The sequence below is a fragment of the Danaus plexippus genome, chromosome 23, assembly GCF_018135715.1.
Source record: "Danaus plexippus chromosome 23, MEX_DaPlex, whole genome shotgun sequence".
Classification (NCBI taxonomy): Eukaryota; Metazoa; Arthropoda; class Insecta; order Lepidoptera; family Nymphalidae; genus Danaus; species Danaus plexippus.
Window position 1 is genome coordinate 987,598 of NC_083551.1, and position 19,840 is coordinate 1,007,437.

The window sequence follows — 19,840 nt, forward strand, 5'->3', positions numbered from 1 at the left end:
ACAGCTTACACACTCCACATTTAGTGTTCATTTTGATATCGTCGTGTTATTTGTGTTTTGAATAAAATGCATAAAATTAAATTAAGTGGATTTCAACTTCAAGTACTTATTTCATTATGTAGTAAGTAATAACATTTCTTATAATATATATATTTTAAATTAATTAAATACTAAGCTACATTGCGTCTATTGACCGATTTCAAAACAGAAGGAGGTTCTCAATTCATCTGTAATTTTTTTGTTAGCTCTTAAGTTTTGTCTGGGTGAAGCGATTGCAATGATTTTATTTGAAAGCTCGTGCTTTCCGTTTGGTCTCATTTCAATTTGGTCTGGTTCTGGCAATGGCACCCATGAGAAAACCATATAAATCTGAAATTAGCATTAAGTATGCGTGCGACAAATAAACGGGTAACTTCAACGCCAAGTGATTTCGATTTCTTTATTTATAGGGGTAGACTTCCCAAAAGATTCCGTGATGATTACAACAAGGCTTGATTATGGAATCCTGAGAAAATTTAGGAAAATCCTTAAAATATTGAAACATATATGACACACATTATTTAAGGCGTATTATATTTGACCTCCATATTGGGAAGACAAATTTATTTATCTTTTTACTAACTTCAAAAAAGGAGGAGGTTCTTTCGTTTTCGTTGCAAATGTTTCCCAATTTTATTATTACTCCTGGACCGATTTAAAAAATTCTACTATTATCTGAAAGTTTGCATACCTCAGGCGCTCTCACGGTCACTAAGACAGATTTTAAAATAAAATCCTCTAAAATACGAGGGAAATAAATAAATAAAGTAAATAAGCAATTACGATTACTATTCTTATTACTTTCCAATAAAATAATCTACTACCTGACTAAATATTTACAGTTTGTTACTATCTAATCACCTATTGAAGTCGGTGCCTCTTACAGATTAAGTATATTAACACTAATTTATATTAATTGAACACTAAATTAGAATGACCTAAAAGGACCTTGACCTAAACCTAAATGAACCAACACTTTTTCATTATTATTATTCGAGTCTTCACGATAGGGTTCGGGAAATTTTACGTGAAGCGGTTAGACTTACGGTAGCCAGAGCGCAAAAGGAAATAACCATACCATCAATACATATTACGAGCTCACTAACGAAATCACTAGAAATAGGTTAGTCGTGGATTTGTACGCGGTAGAAGTGGAAGCGAGAGGTATAACGGCTAAATCTCTCTACAATACAATAGATCTGATGTGATAGTGATGAAGCGTTGCTAAGGTACACTTCGTATGCTGATAAGGATGTTGCACCAGGCTTCTAAATATTATTTGTTGCTTTCGTTGTATTCTACAAATCCCTCGTTTCAGTGTTTTTATTTTGCGTTCTATATGTTGACAGTTTGTATTCGTCTCAGCGAGTTCAACGGTTTGACACGGCACCACATCCGGTCGACTTAAATATAACGAATGAGATCACGAATGAAATGTTACTTTAGAATCAAATTTATAAACGTTGACGGACTAAGCATAGAAGTTAATCATTATTTGAATTTTCGATTTTAAAATGTTCATGTTGCTGACTAATTGGTCATATAACACAATGATAATTTGCCTGGCATAAGACTATTTTAAAAACTAAGTCCATGGTGAAAAAATTAAATGAAATAAGAAAAAATTACATTTTGTCGAACAAAAGTTATTGAAATTTTTCTATACGTGATATAAAAGATTTTTTTTAAACAACCTTGGTACAACTCAGTACAAACTGCGAAGCAGTATTAAAAAGGCACTTAATTATTGATATCTAAGGCTGTGGCGAGTATTCATTAAAATGAAAGTAATATTTTGTAATTTGCACTCGTACTTTTTATTATTTTAAACTTCATACTCTCGACGTTTCCATTACATTATAGCAACCGTGATCACGAGCAAACGATATGAAAATGCCTGTTAATTGGTGTTGTTATTTGTCATCCACTGCCAACATTTTTTAATTTGTACGTATTCGTACGAAGATTGTGTTTTTTAATGTGGATATTTAAAGTGTCTGGTAAAAAAATCTGCCATGAGAAGGTGTCTGACAGTATTCTTTTAAAATTATTTACAAATTCTCTATCAATATACGTAAAAAGCAGTCCTCAGATTATCAGTAAACTGAGAACAATTTTTGTATACCTGTAGCACCTGTTACCTGAGAATTGGCCGTCGGTATAAGCTAGCAGATATGTACACGCTTACACTAATACTAACTTATTATATATGTTTTGTCCTTCAGAAAATAAGTAATGTCTGGGGGCCCTGGAATCATGGACTAAAACGTCCTGTCCGTCGCCTATGGGTGCTCACGCGTTAATTTATATTATGCAAATATACATTCATCTATTCTAAAGAAATAACTCTAAAAATTAAAATTCATAGCCAATTTCCATTCCAAGGTGACCTATTCACACTCATAATATAAAGAAATATAACAAAGAATATTTACAAAACAAAAAAATCTATAGACGACTTATTATACACAAGTAGTGACGCAGTAAAAGTTTGAAGTAATAAATTACAGCTGATGGTATTGAATAGACTAACTGAATTACTGATTTGGAATTTTCTTAAAAGTAAACATTTGTTATATAAGACTTCATACGGAACAGCCTTTAACTTATAATTCATGTAATTATTGATACGAACCCCCGAGAGTTGTTTATATCCTTGCGTTGGTGTTGTTTTGTCCATAATTTAGTCATAATAAAATGAGAGCCTTATTATTTACTTTATTAAAGAATCAATTGCAAATCATTTTCACCAAATTAAATCGGGCTCTACAACGTAAGTAAAGAAAATTTTGTGTTTTTTAAATATTATAATACTCATTTCAGTGTACATGGGATTATTGCTTCTTGGTTTTACAATTTCGTGGTCTGGGCCCATGATACCGAAACTACAGGATTTAGATCAATCTCCTCTATCACATAAACTGACCGACACACAAGTTTCTCTTACTGGATCTTTGTTATACATTGGCTCCATACCAGGTGGGTAAAAATTACTATGCAAATTTAAACAAGAAAAGTTTGCCTGTAACTTCGTTTGTTGGACTTCAGAATTAGGTAAGTGGAATGGGTAACGTGTGTTGAATTACATACAGCAAGCTACGGTTAGCGACATCTATAGTCTACGCTCCGTGACTTCATTCAAATTAGAACTGTTATGCCTTCAGAGACTACATAAGATGTTATTAAACGGAATAGTTATTTTGATATTTAAACTAAATTATTCCAAGCCTGATCAAAATCATTTCAGTAGTTTTATGTATATGTCCAGCAAACAACCAAAAATCTATACATCCTCATAAAATCTTATAACATTAGTAAGGTTGTTTAAATCAACTGTTTCAGGTTCATATTTGGTTGGATGGCTTTCAAACTTCAAGGGTCGAAAACCATGTTTGCTACTAGGTAGCCTTATCAGTATGATAGGTTAGTTCATGCAATAAAGGGAACCTCACTCAATCAAAATTTTGATTGTTCTATACAATTGACTTTATACACTCGCTCACATCCGTATTTTTAATTATAAATTATTTTTTCTATACAACAATATTCTTTTTCTTTCAGGATATATTTTGCTTCTTACTACCCGCAATGTGCCGATGCTCTTCATAGGAAGACTGTTGACAGGATTTAGTGTTGGCTGCATCTTTCTTGTGGTCTTTGTTTATCTGGGAGAAATAGCGTTAGTATAAAAATATATAATTTTAAGAGGCTAGTACAACACGATTTTAATAAGTTGAAAACACTTATTTTGTCACTTACTGATGATCATTTAACTTCTTAGTCTAAATAGGTATTAGAAAGCTTAAATTCTGTTTGTTAGCTATCATTACCTTAAAACGACATATCGGTTACAAGTATAAAAATTGGAAATGTTTGTACACCTCAAACTTTTTATTACTTTGGAAAGATGCTGTGCTGCATAACCCCTTTTAGCCAGGCCCGATGACTGGGGAGGTTGTGTAAGGCTCCCGGCAAGCATGTTTAGCCTCGCATGCCTGACAACTTAGCCACTCAAACAAGCAAAGGCCACCCACATCACCAAAGTGGGACATTACGGGACCGCTTTCGCATTCACCGCAATTCCCCGGAGGTTCCTAAGAGACCCATACTGTTTTGAATCCCAATCAAAGGAAGAGCTCAAAGGCTACCCTTCCACCAGACTTACAGTTGAGATAGGAAGCGGCGGGAGTACTCTCGCCTTTTTTTCTCAGCTTAAGAGTTAGCCTCCCCAAAGAAGGGCTTGGAACTTTGAATTAAACTTCCGCAATGTTGGGTTTTAGAGCTCTACAAGAATTATTTTGAGACTTCTTGTAATTAATAACAGGGAAATTCGACGAAACCAAAAACTATATATTTTTCTAATTAATAAAGAAGATCTTTGGTAATATTTAATAATACCAAAAATAATTTAGATCAAATAATCATATTTCTTTAAGTCACGCTATTTGGGATGCGACATTTCTTTGCATCTTACCCTTGGCGGCAGGTTTGCATCTCTACAGAAGATTCATTGAGACGCGCGGACGCTATAACTGATGTGTTACGTCAGGTAATTGAATATTTTATCCCCTTTACCGACGTACCCACTGGTGGCAAAGCTCGTCCAAGGTTCACAGCCGAATGTGATAAGGCTGAGAAGCATAATTCATATATGCTCTGCTTATCTTTCATGAGTACATAGTAGAAACCGTAAAACTCCGGAGGCTATTTTAAAAAAAGCCTTGAATTGATTAAAGGCTTCCAAGTCCTGCAAAAGAACGTTGAAGAAGGCTTGTCTCTACTGTACTAATCATTATAGTGCGAAATTATCTGCTCAGTCTTTCTGCAATAGAATTTTCTAGACTCTAGCCAAAGCGGTCGGGACAAATTTCTGTCAATTCTCATTACTTCCTCTGGCTAAACCTGATGGTATGGTAAGATGGCAGTCCATACAGTAAACAAAAAAAGCCACACTGCTCGTTTTTATTTTCGCCCAAAATTCAAGTCTAGATAGCAGTAATCGCACACCCCCTCGCTTACCTGTGTGCGGAAAAAGATCCACATTACTAACTAACAGGTACTGAAAACTCTGCGTAGTCTTAACGTGTACGAAGCTGGTGGCCCGGATGGTATTTCAGCTATTTTATACTAAAGACATGTGTACCCGAGTTTTCTCCTTTTTTGACACGTTTTTTCGCCTCTCTTTAATAACTAGGTTAGTGCTTAAGTCGTGGAAGCTTGCCAACGCGGTTCCTGTGTCGTAGAAGCGGAGCCGAACAGATCCTGCTAATTACCGTCCGATATTAATTACTTCCATAATCTGTAAGGTTATGGAACGTATACAAAACGGACCCCTGAAGGATAAAGATCTCTTCAGTGACCGACTGACCGAAAAACTGGGGACCATCCGGTACAAACCACACATTTATACGAGAGAGCTCTAGAGAATAACGATGTAGCCCTCGCAGTTTTACTCGAAAGCTTTCGACAGGTTCTGGCTTTATTGGTAAGCTTTTCAGCTAGGGCATATACCCTCGTCTAGTTAGCTGGATTACTGACTTTTTGAGGGACCGTGAAATTCAAGTAGTTGTTAATGGCTGCTCGTCTGAGCCAATGGCTGTCAACGCTGCGTTTCCTCAGGGGTCTGTCTTCTACACAACTCAAATTTTGCAGCACATTAATGATCTGATTTTACCGAGTTTTTTTGATTACGCAGTCGATAGCACAGTCGTAACGCTTAACGATTATGTTGTCGACTGTGTGAAGTTTACATCGTTATATAAACCTAGCCCCAGGGTAGACGGGATCAATTAGAGTTAGAAAGAGAGGCCATGGTAGAGCGTGTTAATTGCACACTTCAGGCAGTCTCCGAATTGGTTGATGCCAATCTTGTGAAATTTAACGCCACTAAAACGTAAGCGTGTCTTTTCACTGCCAAGAAGAGTCCGTTCACCTTAACTCCAACTTCTCGAAATGTATTCTTGTAATACTTTGGCCGTCTCCACATATTGGGTATTATGGTATCCTCGAACCTTAAGTTTGGGCTGTTCATTGAGTCCAATGCTAAGACACCTGCAAGGAAACTCGGGGTCCATGCAAAAGTCCGGCAGTACTTCACGCCGGGACAGCTTCTTTGTTTATACAAAGCACAGATCCAGTCGTGGAATGCTGCTGTCACATTTGGGCAAGCGTTGCCAAATGTCACCTCATTTGCTTGGACTCAGCGGAGAGACGTGCAGAAAGACTTAATGGTGACCACAACTGGATTAAATCCAACCTCGTCAGCCTAGAGCACAGGCAAAAAGTAGCCAGCCTCCCGGCCTTCTACAGGATACACTCTGGATGGTGTATACGGGAATTACACGATTTAATCCCCGCATCCCGTTTCTGTCATCGGACAACCAGGCGCACAGTGGGCCTCCATCTCTTCGTTGTAGATCTTCCTCGCTTCTGGACAAAGCGACAAGCTTTCTCCTTCCTCATGCACACATCAAGTGATTGGAACAGTTTGTCTGCGTCTCTGTTTTGTACTGTATTTCTATTTCTTTTTAGGCTGCTTTTATTTTATTTGTGATGAAGTTTTTGAGATATTATACAATAAATGATTGTATTTATATAGTGATCTTTATATTTAAAAGAATAAAGAAATAATATGAATAACTCGTAATGAAATAACCTTCATATATTTTTTTATTTAAAAATAATAATGATCTTGTGTCTATGACAAATACATTTTAATTCCCAGGTCTACCAGTAGGCGTGGTACCCTGCTTGCCATTGCAGGAATATTTTCAACTTTAAGTTCGATGTCATTATTCTCATCTGCAACATTTTTCTCTTATCGAGGAACAACCTCCGTTGGGTTAACATTCAACATTATATTTATTTTAGGCCTACTAATGATTCCAGAATCGCCGATGTTTCACGTCTTAAAAGGTTAAATCTGTTAATAGATGAAATTATAGACCCCAATTTTAGTTAAAAATTTATATTATTGTTGCTCGGAACATTGTTACAGGAGATGATAATGCTGTTAAGAAAACCTTACAGGACTTGGACAGATTGGACGATCTAGAAAAATTAATTGCTGCAAAACAAGATTACAGAACTATAAGCAATATTAAAGATTGGAGAGATTTATTTACATTAAGAAATAACAGAAAAGCATTATTCCGACTGACGTCGATTAACATTTTCCAACAATGCAGTGGTGTGATGGCTATCATGTTTTTTTTTCCTAGAATATTTGAATTATCCGGTTCAAAAATAGAAGGAAATCTTGGAATGATAATTATTGGATGTTTTCAATTAATGGGAAGCACCGTGACTCCTATTTTTATTGAAAAGATAGGGAGAAAGGTCATCTTGACGATGTCCTGTGCAATTTGTTCTTTGTCCATGGTATGTCATATTTTTAAACGCGGTTTAAACTTTCTTGTTAAGCTAGTTAGATTACTAAAATATCAATGTTAAATCTTTACATTTTGTTATAGAGTTTTGTAAAAATATATATTCATATAATTTAACCTAATTTATTAAATATTACAAAATTTTTCACAACGTTTTACAAAAAATATTAATACTGGGTCCTTCCTCGTCGTTATTAAACGGTAAGGTGATATGTTTGTTCAAAATTTTTTATAGTTTTGGGCCTGGAAACTTAAGTAACCCGTTATTTTGGATGGAATTAATATTTTAGACTTTTTTGCAACACAAGTGCTATTTAAACTATTATTTTAATACATAAATCTTGTTTATATTTTTTCCAATTCGATGATTACACTTGTAAACAAATTGTTCGCTTGAGGTTTATCTAAGAATAATGACATTAAGTTTCTAATATTTGAATTTAATGATATCTCCTTGTTTATGTTTCAGTTCACGCTGGGACTATATTTTTATTTGTTGGATATTGAAAATCCAGGGATACAAAATGTACATTGGTTGCCTCTTGTAGTACTTATATTTTTCTTCCTTGGATTTGATTCAGGTGAGTTATTCATAGCAATGGATTTTCTTTAAATGAAACTAGTATTATTCGGATTTACTACGCGGATTTTATTATTTAAAAACTACATAATCCCGACGTTTCGGTTTCTTTGCAGCAACCGTGATCACGGGCAGACGAGGTGTGAATGTCTGTCAGTTGGTCCTTGTTATTTATCATCTATTATTATTGTTATTTCTTTATCTTGCGATATAAATTGAAAATTATTTTTATAAAAAAATATTCTTTCTTATACATTTTTAAACAAAACTTAAAACAGACTAAGATACAAAATGCTTCTAAATGAAATAAAAAATAAAATTATTAATGAAATAAGAACACAATATATATTATTATATTAACTATTTATGCTATCAAAAAGAGGCCTCCCACAAAGTAAGGTTCGATGAAACGTTGCTGATTTTCAACCTTCTTTTCCTAATCTGCTTTGACTGACTGACTGCTGACTTTGACCCATTTAAAAACATTATTATTTATTCACAAGATATGTACTGGTCATTTACAATATATTTTTTCAGGTCTAGCAATCATACCGAGTGTCTTGATCGGTGAGATGTTCACGCCAAATGTTAGGAGCTGTGGTTCAACATTAACAATCACAGTGAGCGGGTTAATTGGTTTCCTGGTAACAATAGTTTTTGGAACGATAGTTAATAAAGTTGGCCCATTCGTTCCATTTTGGTTCTTTTCCTGTACTTCTGCTCTTGCTTTCTTATTCACCATATTTTTCATTCCCGAAACTAAGGGTAAAAGTTTGTTAGAAATACAAATGGATTTGGGCAAAAAATAGCAACACATATGTAACGGCCATAAAACCTAATGTTGGGTTATTTCTGCTGTTATTTCACTAAGGTTTATTGAATGCAAACACCAACAAAAACTTCATTGTATCTTTCTTAAAAAATTAATTTATAATATACATTGAGATCTAAGACTTTCGCGAGTTTTATTCATTTAAATATAATATATATTGATCGAACATTGAGAAGAAAATATGGGAATATACAAGGAAAGAATATGAAGAAAACAGCGCATAGTGGAACCTTAAAGAGGTTGTATAAATTTTCGTCCCAAGTAGAAAAGAACCCGTAAAATCATTTTTATGAGTTAACTGATAGACAACAAGTTACACAAACATAATACATGAAGACAGTTTTACATCGAAAGAACCAATAAGGTAGTAGTCGGTATCAATAATCTTAAACTACTTCTGATAAATAACATTTCTTATCATAATTTTCGACCGCTCTCTAGGAAGTAACAGCACAGCTTCTCGACGGTCGCAATAATGTAATTTTTGGGATGCCCAAATTCCGTATTACATTCATTCTGAACACCGTATTGTATTGGCTAATATCGAGCAACATTGAGTTAAATTTGTAAAATTATTTTTTATGAGTAAATTCTTTGGATTAATTTTTGAGTTTTCATTGACCAACTATAACTTTTACCGTTAACCCACCATTAAATAACTGTTATTGATTGGTATTTTCAAAATAATTAATTTACACAGATTTACATAAAAATATATTCAACAAAATTTTCCACTTATAACGAAGTTTATTCATTACCTTAAAGTTATCAATAATTATATTCATAACAAGGATACGGCTAGTAGGATATTAGTAAATGCAATAATTATTATTTTAAAATTTAATTAAATTTATTTCATGAAAAATTATTATTTGCTTTATCGATTTCTTATGTATTTCATTCACATGTGTGTATTTGTGTAAAATTTACCAATACATAGAAACTTGGTCCGCTATCAGTATTATTTCCTTGTTCCATAGTGGCGTAGGTTAACGGGCGGGGAGAAAATAATTAACATTTGACGTATAGGTAATCGATGTTATAATTCAAATAATGAATTAACAAACACAACAATTAACTACACTCAATAACCAAGGGTCAATTACAAAGTTCGTACTCAGTATTAATCAAAATCACAGGACGTTCCGCGGACAACGTGGCGTATGCACCGCCTTCGACGGGATCAATTTACCGATTTCAGCACCATACCGCAAGTCCCCCGAGTTACGTCAAGCGGACTGTCACTTGAAATCGTCTATCCTTCCATCAGTGACATTCGTGACAGTGACATCGTAAAAATAATCTCTTTAGTCTCTAAAATTACAAATGCGCCATCATGGCCATACTGAAAAACGCACGTCCCTGTGCATCTTATGGGCGTTTTCTCGATTAGGGTGTCTTATCTAAAAAAAAGAAACAATCTGTAAGTTGCCAGTATAAAACTCGACCATTTCTGACTAAAATCCAAATTTAATTAATTTTTTTTTTTAAAGAATGTACTGCCTTTAACATCTCTCTTTAAATTCAAGTTTTAACAAGATTGACACATATATGAGTGAACGATGGCCCGGACGTAGACTCCAAAGAGCTAGCCCCTTCATCTTCAATAGTTTATGAAAGCGTAGACTGGACGTGGACTCTTTCGAGCAAGTTTTCGCGCTTTCTTTCCAGCAGTACTAGAGAAATTGACCGCTAAACCAGCCACTTCCATCAATACCATCCAAAAAACCCACAGAAACACACAAATCGACTTAAAGATACATATGTAGCTCAAACTTACATAAATCATTTATGGTTTATCAGTTTCGGAGGCCGTCAGAGTTACCGAGCTAGCGGTCATAGTGCGGGCACTTGAAACCAAAAGGGTGTCACTTTCATCATCTGATGAAGCTTCGTTTCCCTTCTCCCGATCATGCCCCGCCGTCTCAGGCTCATCATTACTTAGTACAGTGGATATTGCAACTAACCCTTCGCAAAGCCCCTGGGTACTGCACGCAAGTTCTCGTGATAGTAGTTTAAGATGCGATTAGATCTATTAATATGTTTCAGTTCGCACCTATCGTTATAAAGAACTTTAATTATAATAAAAGGTCCCCTAAACTTTCTTTGCAGTTTAGTTTGGTTACGTTCGTTACATTTAAAAAAAAACATAATCTCCCTGAGGAAAAGGTTTTCCTTGAGCCTTGCCTTTACTGAATTCAACTACTTCTTTTTGCGGTGCGTTTTCGATGTTGAGGGAAGCTTCATTGCAGATAGTGCCTAAATCCAATCTCGGCTCGTCGGAATATTGAGGTATTGATGATATCCCTAAAGATTTCGCACGTATGCCAAACATTAGTTTCGTTGGAGTAAACCCTGTAACCCTACAGTAAGTGCTATTAAGCGCTAATTGTACCTCAGGGAGTTCGTCACGCCACGCTTTATAATAAAAAAAACACAAACAAAATATATGCATGTACACTGTGGCAATGATAAAGTTTTGATTACGAATATCTCAACACCAATTGATAGAATTGTCGCCTAGAAATCACAGTATAAATGTCGCCCAAAGAAACACTTGAAACAAATATCACGACATTGTTAGTTAGAAAAGAAAGTGCCGGAAACATTATTATTTAACTTTCTGAACACGACGACGTCTAGAATGTTGGTTTACTAGTGATGCACCATTAGGAAACTTCTCAATGAAGTCCTTCAGCTCACCGTAGTACACCATCTTTCTTCTGTTTTTATCTCGTAAGATGACAACTATATTCCCGTCGAAAGTCTAGCAGTTTTTTATACCGAAATGTTTCCGATTCCGAAGCCTGAAAACTTCCTGCCTTGATTTCGTGAGAAATTCAAACAGAGTGCAACCACTACCTTTCTGCACGGTTTTGGAGTTCTAGACAATGTTTTTAATTCTGCATCTTGAGAATTTGACAAGATTAGGCCAGGGTTTGTCCTTTTTGTACTAAGTCTATGACAGACATCAACACTGACAGACATCGACCTGTCCAGCAACCTTCATGCGGTAAGATAGTACGAATTTGATGATGGAATGTGTCTCAGTGTCAGGAGTTTCATCCAGTCCGAGAAAAAGTAGCATTTTGTTTCTGGAAATGGCCACATGCTTATCAAAACCTGCCGATAATAGCTGTAACTGTTGCAGTAACATAGATAATGTTTTCAAAATCAAGGTTTTAAACGAAATATATTCAGCGGATAGACTGAAAAAATCTTAGAAATGGCTTGAAGATTTAAACACTTGAGATTGTGCTAGTTCCTTATCAATAGAATCCATTCTGGACCAAAAGTAATCAAAATTGGCAGGTTGTTGATGGTGAGAGCATGTTTTACAAGAAAGTGAGCCAATTCTTGAGACCAATCAAGAGTAACATTCCTTTGCAACTAGCGAGTGTATACAAACTCGATTGTGACGGTGGCTTGTCGTACATTGGACAGACAAAGAGGAGCATCGGTCCAAGGGTGAAAGAACATATCTCAGATATCAAAAATAGGCGCGCGTCGAAGTCAGCAGTGTGTGAACACACAATGGATAAACCAGGCCACTACATTCGGTTTGATAAACCACAAATCCTCACTCGTGAAGACAAGTATATACCGAGGTTAATTCGGGAGGCTATTAAAATTAAAAAACATCCCAATTTCAATAGAGAAGATGGCTGGAATCTATTAAACACCTGGGACCCCCTTCTTAAAAATATAAAATCCCATGTCCGTAACCACACCGCTGGACCTCAAGACACCGTAAGCGCATTCTGCCGGCATCCAGAGCGGTACGCCAGAAAATTAAGAAATTAAGAAAAGATAAAAATTAAGAAAAAAAAATTAAGAAAAGATAAATAACAGGACCAACTGACTGGCACTCACGTCTCGTCTGCCCGTGATCACGGTTGCTAAAAAGTAACCAAAACGTCGGGATTATATAGTTTTTAAAATAATAAAATCCGCGTAGTATATCCGAAATATATTAGTTTCATTTAAATGAATAAAACTCGCGAAAGTCTTAAATCTCTTTTTAGTTTACGTCGTTCACTAATCTTTTCGATTATGTTTCTTGTCTATTCCTTTTGTTGCATTTTTGCTTTTCTGTTAATATGTATGAGTGGAGATTAAGGCAGCCAAATGAATACAGACATTATATTTTTAAATGCAAGTTTCAATATCATCGCTTGTTTAGTTTAACATTAAGGTCTATATTATTATTTATGAATTCTCTATATTTTGTCCAGTTTGTATATTTATTATAGAATTTTTAGCTGGTTTTAAGAAAATAGCCTGTTGGTATAAATTTAAGATAACTGGCATGTGATATGAGGATAGGTCATCACATTTTTCGATTTTTAAACAGTTGGATCCAAGATCTTAAAAATGTGTAAATCTAGCAAATCTGATATTTTACTGTGGTCCGTAGAGCAGTATATTGGTTCTCCGCGAGATATACATTCGAGATTTAGATCCTGAGTGGCTTTATATAGCTGTCTGCCTCTTGGGTTAATCAGCCTTGATGCCCAGTACGTGTGTTGAGAATTCCAGTCTCCATTACGAATAAATATTGAGCCCAATTTGTTGAAAAATTATTTGAAATCTTCAGACTCGATTTTGTGACGTGGTGGGCAATAAACTGCAAATAGGGTAGTGTCAGTATTTTTGTGCTGTAGTTTAATTGAAGTTGCTTGTATTTTCTCCATTTGGTAGTGTTCGAGGGAGTAATGCTTAATGTTATTTTTCACTATTACTGGTGATCAGTCCTATAAACAGTATAGTTGTGAAATTTTACGTAGGATCTGGACGTGAGACTTGTTTCAGATAACTAAGCTACATCGACGATCCTCTGTATTCATGAATAACTCGAGTTCTCTCCATCTGTCGGTCAGCCCACTGGCATTCCAGGTGATCATACGGATACTTAGGCCTTCTGAGCTGTGACAAATGTGACTCGTTTGATCATTTGATCAATCATTCTGTCCCTCATTTCTTTCATTATAGCTTGAAATCTATCGAATGAGACAAGAGATTGCGGTTGAGTACCTGACTCGTCGCGTTTGTTTTTTAGTGCATTGGCATAGCTGAGACCTGAGAGTTGCTCAGATTTAACGTTATTGCTAGTACTTTGTTCAAGTTGCGGGAGGGGGGGTGATGCTTAAGTTTGACATCTCTTACATTGCAGCACTTCTTTTGTTTTCTTGTATGGTGCTTCAGTTCTGACTTCGACGTGGCTAATATATTTTATGTTGAATACATCCTTGTTGTTAGGTCGTGGCTGTAGGTCTATGAAGAAAACGTGTAGTTTTTCTTTAGTTGCTCTATGCAATAAGTTAATTATTTGACGTATCTCATGTCCTTTACTTTGCAGTCCTTCTTTTATTACATCAGTATTTTCTGTCGCATGTAGAACTCTTATAATAACTCTGGACGCTCTTTCACTTCTAAGTTTGTTTATTTTTAATTAGGTTATCTCTTATTGTTTTGTAAGATTCGATAACACTGAACACTTATATCAGTCCACAACTTTTAAAATAAGTTCCCGCAGAGGAGTTATATCGACAATGGCGGTTATAAAGATTGGCTCGCTTTTGGGACTTATTCTTTATTTTCGCTTTTGGTATCAATGCCTTCGCTCGGGATGTCGAATTTGTTATGTAAAGAACTCTGTATTTTTCTGTGTTAATATGTTTGTTTAAGCGTTCAGTCGGACTATCAAGCAGTTTTCCCTTTTTATTTGGTACTCGTATCTCACTGCCATTCATGACTTATTTGTTCATCTTTTTGATTGATTTCTTGTTCGCTTTTCTGACTTGAAATTGTGGAGGTGTTAAGAGCATTTTGTACTCGATTTTGTTTAAAGTTTATTTGTAGTACTGAGTATAAATAAATCTTCAGACTGCCTGGAACTGCTTGTACCATTGGGATAAATTAATTATTATTGAGGCTTTCTAGTCGGTGCCCCCGGTTCTGTGACACGTGCGGATCACAGAGTAGTGGGTAATGGTAATCATTTCCTATCATCATCTGTTTGTTCTTATTCGGGTAAGTTCGACTGCCGCCCGATACTCGGCGTTAACCTCTTACGACTGGTTTTCCTAAACTACTAAGTGATAAATAGGTTACATTTTTCATACGTTATATTTATTTTTATATCAGTAAGAACGACTGTTTCAGAAAGTGTCATTGAACGATAGCGATATCATAAATAAGATTATTCTTTGTAACAAAGTCACGATAATTTAATCTTTTATGATTTGAAATAATAAGGTTAATTAATAAAAACAAAATTTATAAATTTGTAATTATAATAATCTCGTCTCTGGCATAAATAATTTTTTGTTGCCAAGTCTACAAATATCCGTGGGATTTTGCTTGCCATTCTAGGAATAGCAATTACTTTAGGTTCAACTTTATTATTCTCAGTATCATCATTTTTCTCTTATCGAGCAACAAACTACGTTGGGGTAGCGTTAACTACAATATTCACTTTATGCATACTTATGATCCCAGAGTCACCGATGTTTTACGTTTTAAAAGGTTAAATCGTTTGACAGTTCGAAGTACAAATACTGATATTATTTAACAAATTTGCAACATTATAAGAAAAATATTGTTACAGGAAATGATAATGTTGTAAAAAAAATATTAGCGACTTAGACCGATTGGACGACTTAGAAAAAATAATTGCATAAAAGGAGGATTCCAGGACTATAAGTAATAGAAAAGACTGGAAAGATTTATTTACAATAAAAAGTAACAGAAAAGGACTGTTCCGAGTTATGTCAATTAACATTTTACAACACTGCAGTGGTGTTATGGCTGTTATATTTTTTTCGTCAACTATTTTTGAATTAGCCGGATCAAAAATAGACGGGAATATAGGAATGTTAATTATTAGTGGTTTTCAATTACTGGGAAGCACGGTGGCCCCGGTTTTTATTGAAAAGATTGGAAGAAAGATCGTCTTGATGGTATCCTGTGTGATTTGTTCTGCGGCTATGGTACGTCATATTATTTTACCTTCTTGAAGCTTTAAACGTTTTTTCTCAATCTAGTCCGACAACTAACATTTAGAAAGTCAATTCAAATGAATAAGTTATATTAAAAGTATGTTATTATATATTGTTCGTTCATTACAGTTCGGTTTACAATAAATTTATTGATACTGTAATTTTTCACGGCCTTATTAATCAGTAAGGCGACACATTTGTTCAAAATTTACTATAGTTTCGAGCCTGAAAACGTAAGGAATAGAACCTCTTCGTAGTTGTTACACCATATTTGGTGAAAAATATAGTTACACTAAAGGTTGGGACTACATATGATCCTATTCACTTTTATTGAAATAAGATAGTCCACAATATGTAATAGTATACAATAGTGTAGTAAGGTATTTAATAGTAGTCATTTGTTGGATAGGACATACTTTTATATAATCCTTGCTATTAATAATGATGCTATTAATAATAATCCTTGCTATTTTGACCATTATCTTACAATATAATCCCCACAACATGTTTTATCGACCTACGTCCTCCAAACAACCTCAACAGTGGCAGACATTGTATACACACTAAAAATAAAATTGTCTACAAAAGCATTCAGATTTTAATTTTATAAAATTCAAATCAAAAATCAAAATGTTTATATAGTCTCCAAACATTTTTATTTTGCTACAATGTATTTGATGATGAGTGAAATTTAATACATTATCTTTTAAACAATATTTAATCAAGGGTTTTTACTTCATTATTGTCATCAACATATTTCATTATTATTTAAAATGAAATTAAAACTCAAGGGCTCTTCAAATACCAATTTAAATTTATACCTTATTTGATTTAATGTCGCTTGATAATTTTTTTTTATCTATACGTTAATACGTTTTTATTGAGGTGAATGAATATTGATATAAAATTTTAAATACTTGAATGTATCATGTATTTGAATGATATGACCTTGTTTATGTTGCAGTTCGTCATAGGAACATATTTTTATCTGTTGCATCTGGAAAATCCAGTAATCAAAACTATGCATTTGTTACCACTTCTAATTATTATAATATTTTTCATTGGATATGATTCAGGCAAGTAAATAGTAAAAATAGTTTTTTTTTCATTGTATAAAGTTGAAATATTTATTTTAGTTTAACTTTTTAACCCAAAATAAAACTAAAAAGAACAGGAAAAGGAATGATGCTGAAACAAATCAAACTAGTCCAAGGTCATAAGTCTTTTAAATCAGAATAACATTTAACTTATTAATATTTAAAAGTGATATCATTTATTCGCAATAGCATTCATTTACTATATATATTTTTCAAGTCTAGGAATAATCCCGAATGTCTTGATCGGTGAGTTTGTTTGTTCACGCCAAACGTTAGGAGCTATGGCTCAACTTTAGCCATCACAGTGATCTGGTTAAGTGGTTTCCTAGTAACTACAGCTTTTGGAGCGATAGTAAACGACGTTGGTGCATTCGTCCCATTTTGGTTCTTTTCCTTAACTTCTATTCTCGCATTCTTCTTCACCGTATTTTTCGTTCCTTAAACTAAGTTTATTAAAAATACAAGTGGATATAGATAAAAAATAGCATCACAATTTTCATGATTAGCCTAATAAATTTACTAATTCGTTATTTCTGCTGTTTTTTCACTAAGAACTTATAATATCCCAACAAAAACTAAAGTATACGTTTTCACGGTTAGTAAACTAATTTAATTTATAATTTTATATGGGCCGCAAATTTTACAAAAAAAAAAGTCCAGAATGGACAAAAAAAAACAGTTAGTCGAGGTTGCTTAAATAGTTTTAAAACAAAACGAAGAATAAGTAAAAACATTTTTATGACAAATTCTATTCACGTCTATGTACAAACTGCCTAAACAACCAGTTACACACACATACCTACCTGAGTAAGATACGCGATCTTGATTTCCGTCTACAATTATCAAGAACGTTAGATTGCTTGTTAGTATTTACATTCTATATTATAAATAATGAAGTCCTATATTTTATATATTCTAAACCCTAAAGACTTGTAAAATTTATTTTAATTTATGCAATTAATTACGATAGTTTTTGTCTTCTAGTTCGGTCTTCAGACTGTATATAATACTAACATAATCTAACATGCACTACAAAGGCAAATATTAGATATTCTTTTTTATTTTTCAAAAGAAGTTAAAATATATAAAACAAAGTATATTTATATTCAAACATTCATTTATATTTATGATATTTGAGATGTTCGCATACATGCAATTAAATAATACTAAGATTTTGGAATACACTACGCGTTTTTTTTATTATTTTAAAAGTACATACTCCCGACGTTTCATTATCAATTCATGTCGTTTGTCCGTGATCGCGATTACTGCAATGGTACCGAAAAGTATTTCTTTTATATCTTTTTGTGTTCTCGTTCTATTATTATTTCGTTGCGGAGATATCCTAAAACTAAAAAATAAAATGAAATAATTTTTCTGTTAACAATATTATATATACAGTATTTAATAATTTTATGGTGGTAAAATTAAGATAAAATTATGATAAAGTTGATTATCGTATAAGTAGATGTTATCATATCTTATCTTTGTTATACTACCCGTGCGTTATTGTTTCTGGGACAGTTACGTTTCTTGCAACAACTTTGTATTCTTGTTATCTCTTATTCACGTTAATAACGTCTATCAATAAGATATTTTTACTAGGTCCTCTGCAAATTCGTACGATATGTTAGGCTTAAGAAAAAAGATATTTTTTTTGTAGAGTCGTAAAAATATATTTTGGTTTACTTTTAATTTGTTAGTTTTTATAATTTTTATTATCATTATTATAGGATTATTTTATTAAAATATCTCGATAATTCAAAATCTTCATCTCATCGTCTTCGGACACGCTAAAGCCGTCACCAGTCTCTATTTAAGGTCTTTACTATAAGGTTTACTGTATTTTTAACTAAAAAACACTGTTGTATCAGACCAAAGGATTAAAGGATTAAAGAAAAAAAAACAAAATTAAAATACATAAAGTAATCTTGAGAACGCAACAACCAGTGATTTCCTGTACTACTACTTTTTGTGCTGTTTCATATTTATTTGAAAAAATATTTTTTTTTATCAGATAGGTACCAAACGAGCGGACGGCCCACTTGATGGGCAGTAGTCACCATAGATCATGGACATCCGCAACATCTCTGTTGCGGATGCGTTGCCAACCTTGGTTTTTTAGGGAGAGGGAGGGGTGGGAATAAGGAAAGGGCAGAAAAGGGTGGAAGCAGAGAAAGGGCAACGCAGCTATTAAAGGCTACTTCACGCCGATCTTCTGTGACAGGGTGGTACTTTCTCGATCGAGCCAGCCCATGCTCGAGCTGCACTGTCTTAACAACAGCAAGTCTCTACCACCTAATTACAAATAATATCAAAAGTTTTAAAACTGAAAGAAAAAATACATTTACATTTATTTTACTTAGACCGTAATGACCTACCTACATTGCATTTAAAAAAATACAAAAACATTATTTCTAGAAAACAATGTAACAACAGGATATTAGAAATGCCTGAAAGTTTCTAAACTCCGAGATATCCAGACAAATAAACATTGTACAACAGTTCGATTTCAATTTTGAAAGTTACTCGATCTGGCCGAACTTTTACAAACATTCGAAACGTTTATATAATGGCTAGATGTTTTACAAATCAAATAAATTTGCTGAATTCGGTTGTCACAACATTCCAGAACGAAACTTATAGTCAAATATTTGATTCAAATTAATATTAACTTATTTATACGTATTAAAAAATATTATTGTATCAAGTAAAGGGCTTGTTTATTCGTTTATTTTTTTTTGTATGGGGTATTGCTGCTGGCCCTGCGGCCCAGCTCTGGTTACATAGCATGCCGTGGAAATCATTTATTTATGTAGTGAGCATGCTTATGAGTAGGTCTAGGTCTCGTTTATTTCATAACATCAGTAACTAGGATATCATAAAATTGAAGTACTCATTGA

The 19,840-nt window shown here is 33.9% G+C and overlaps 1 protein-coding gene across 1 annotated transcript; it reads left to right on the plus strand.

The window, feature by feature from the left end:
* LOC133319489 (facilitated trehalose transporter Tret1-like) lies at positions 1–9,408 on the plus strand. The gene is made up of 8 exons (XM_061524095.1): positions 1–121; positions 2,863–3,018; positions 3,382–3,462; positions 3,601–3,718; positions 6,764–6,954; positions 7,037–7,419; positions 7,897–8,008; positions 8,545–9,408. The coding sequence occupies exons 1-8, from the start codon at positions 67–69 to the stop codon at positions 8,814–8,816; spliced, it is 1,368 nt and encodes a 455-aa protein (XP_061380079.1). The 5' UTR covers positions 1–66; the 3' UTR covers positions 8,817–9,408.
* The last annotated feature ends 10,432 nt before the right edge of the window (positions 9,409–19,840 follow it).

Excerpts from the sequence above, each read along its gene's own strand:
- LOC133319489 (XM_061524095.1), top strand. The coding sequence starts at position 67 with ATGCATAAAATTAAATTAAGTGGATTTCAACTTCAAGTACTTATTTCA. Across the intron at positions 3,719-6,763 it reads GTTTATCTGGGAGAAATAGC|GTCTACCAGTAGGCGTGGTA; the intron begins GTTAGTATAAAA and ends TTTAATTCCCAG. Across the intron at positions 6,955-7,036 it reads GATGTTTCACGTCTTAAAAG|GAGATGATAATGCTGTTAAG; the intron begins GTTAAATCTGTT and ends ACATTGTTACAG.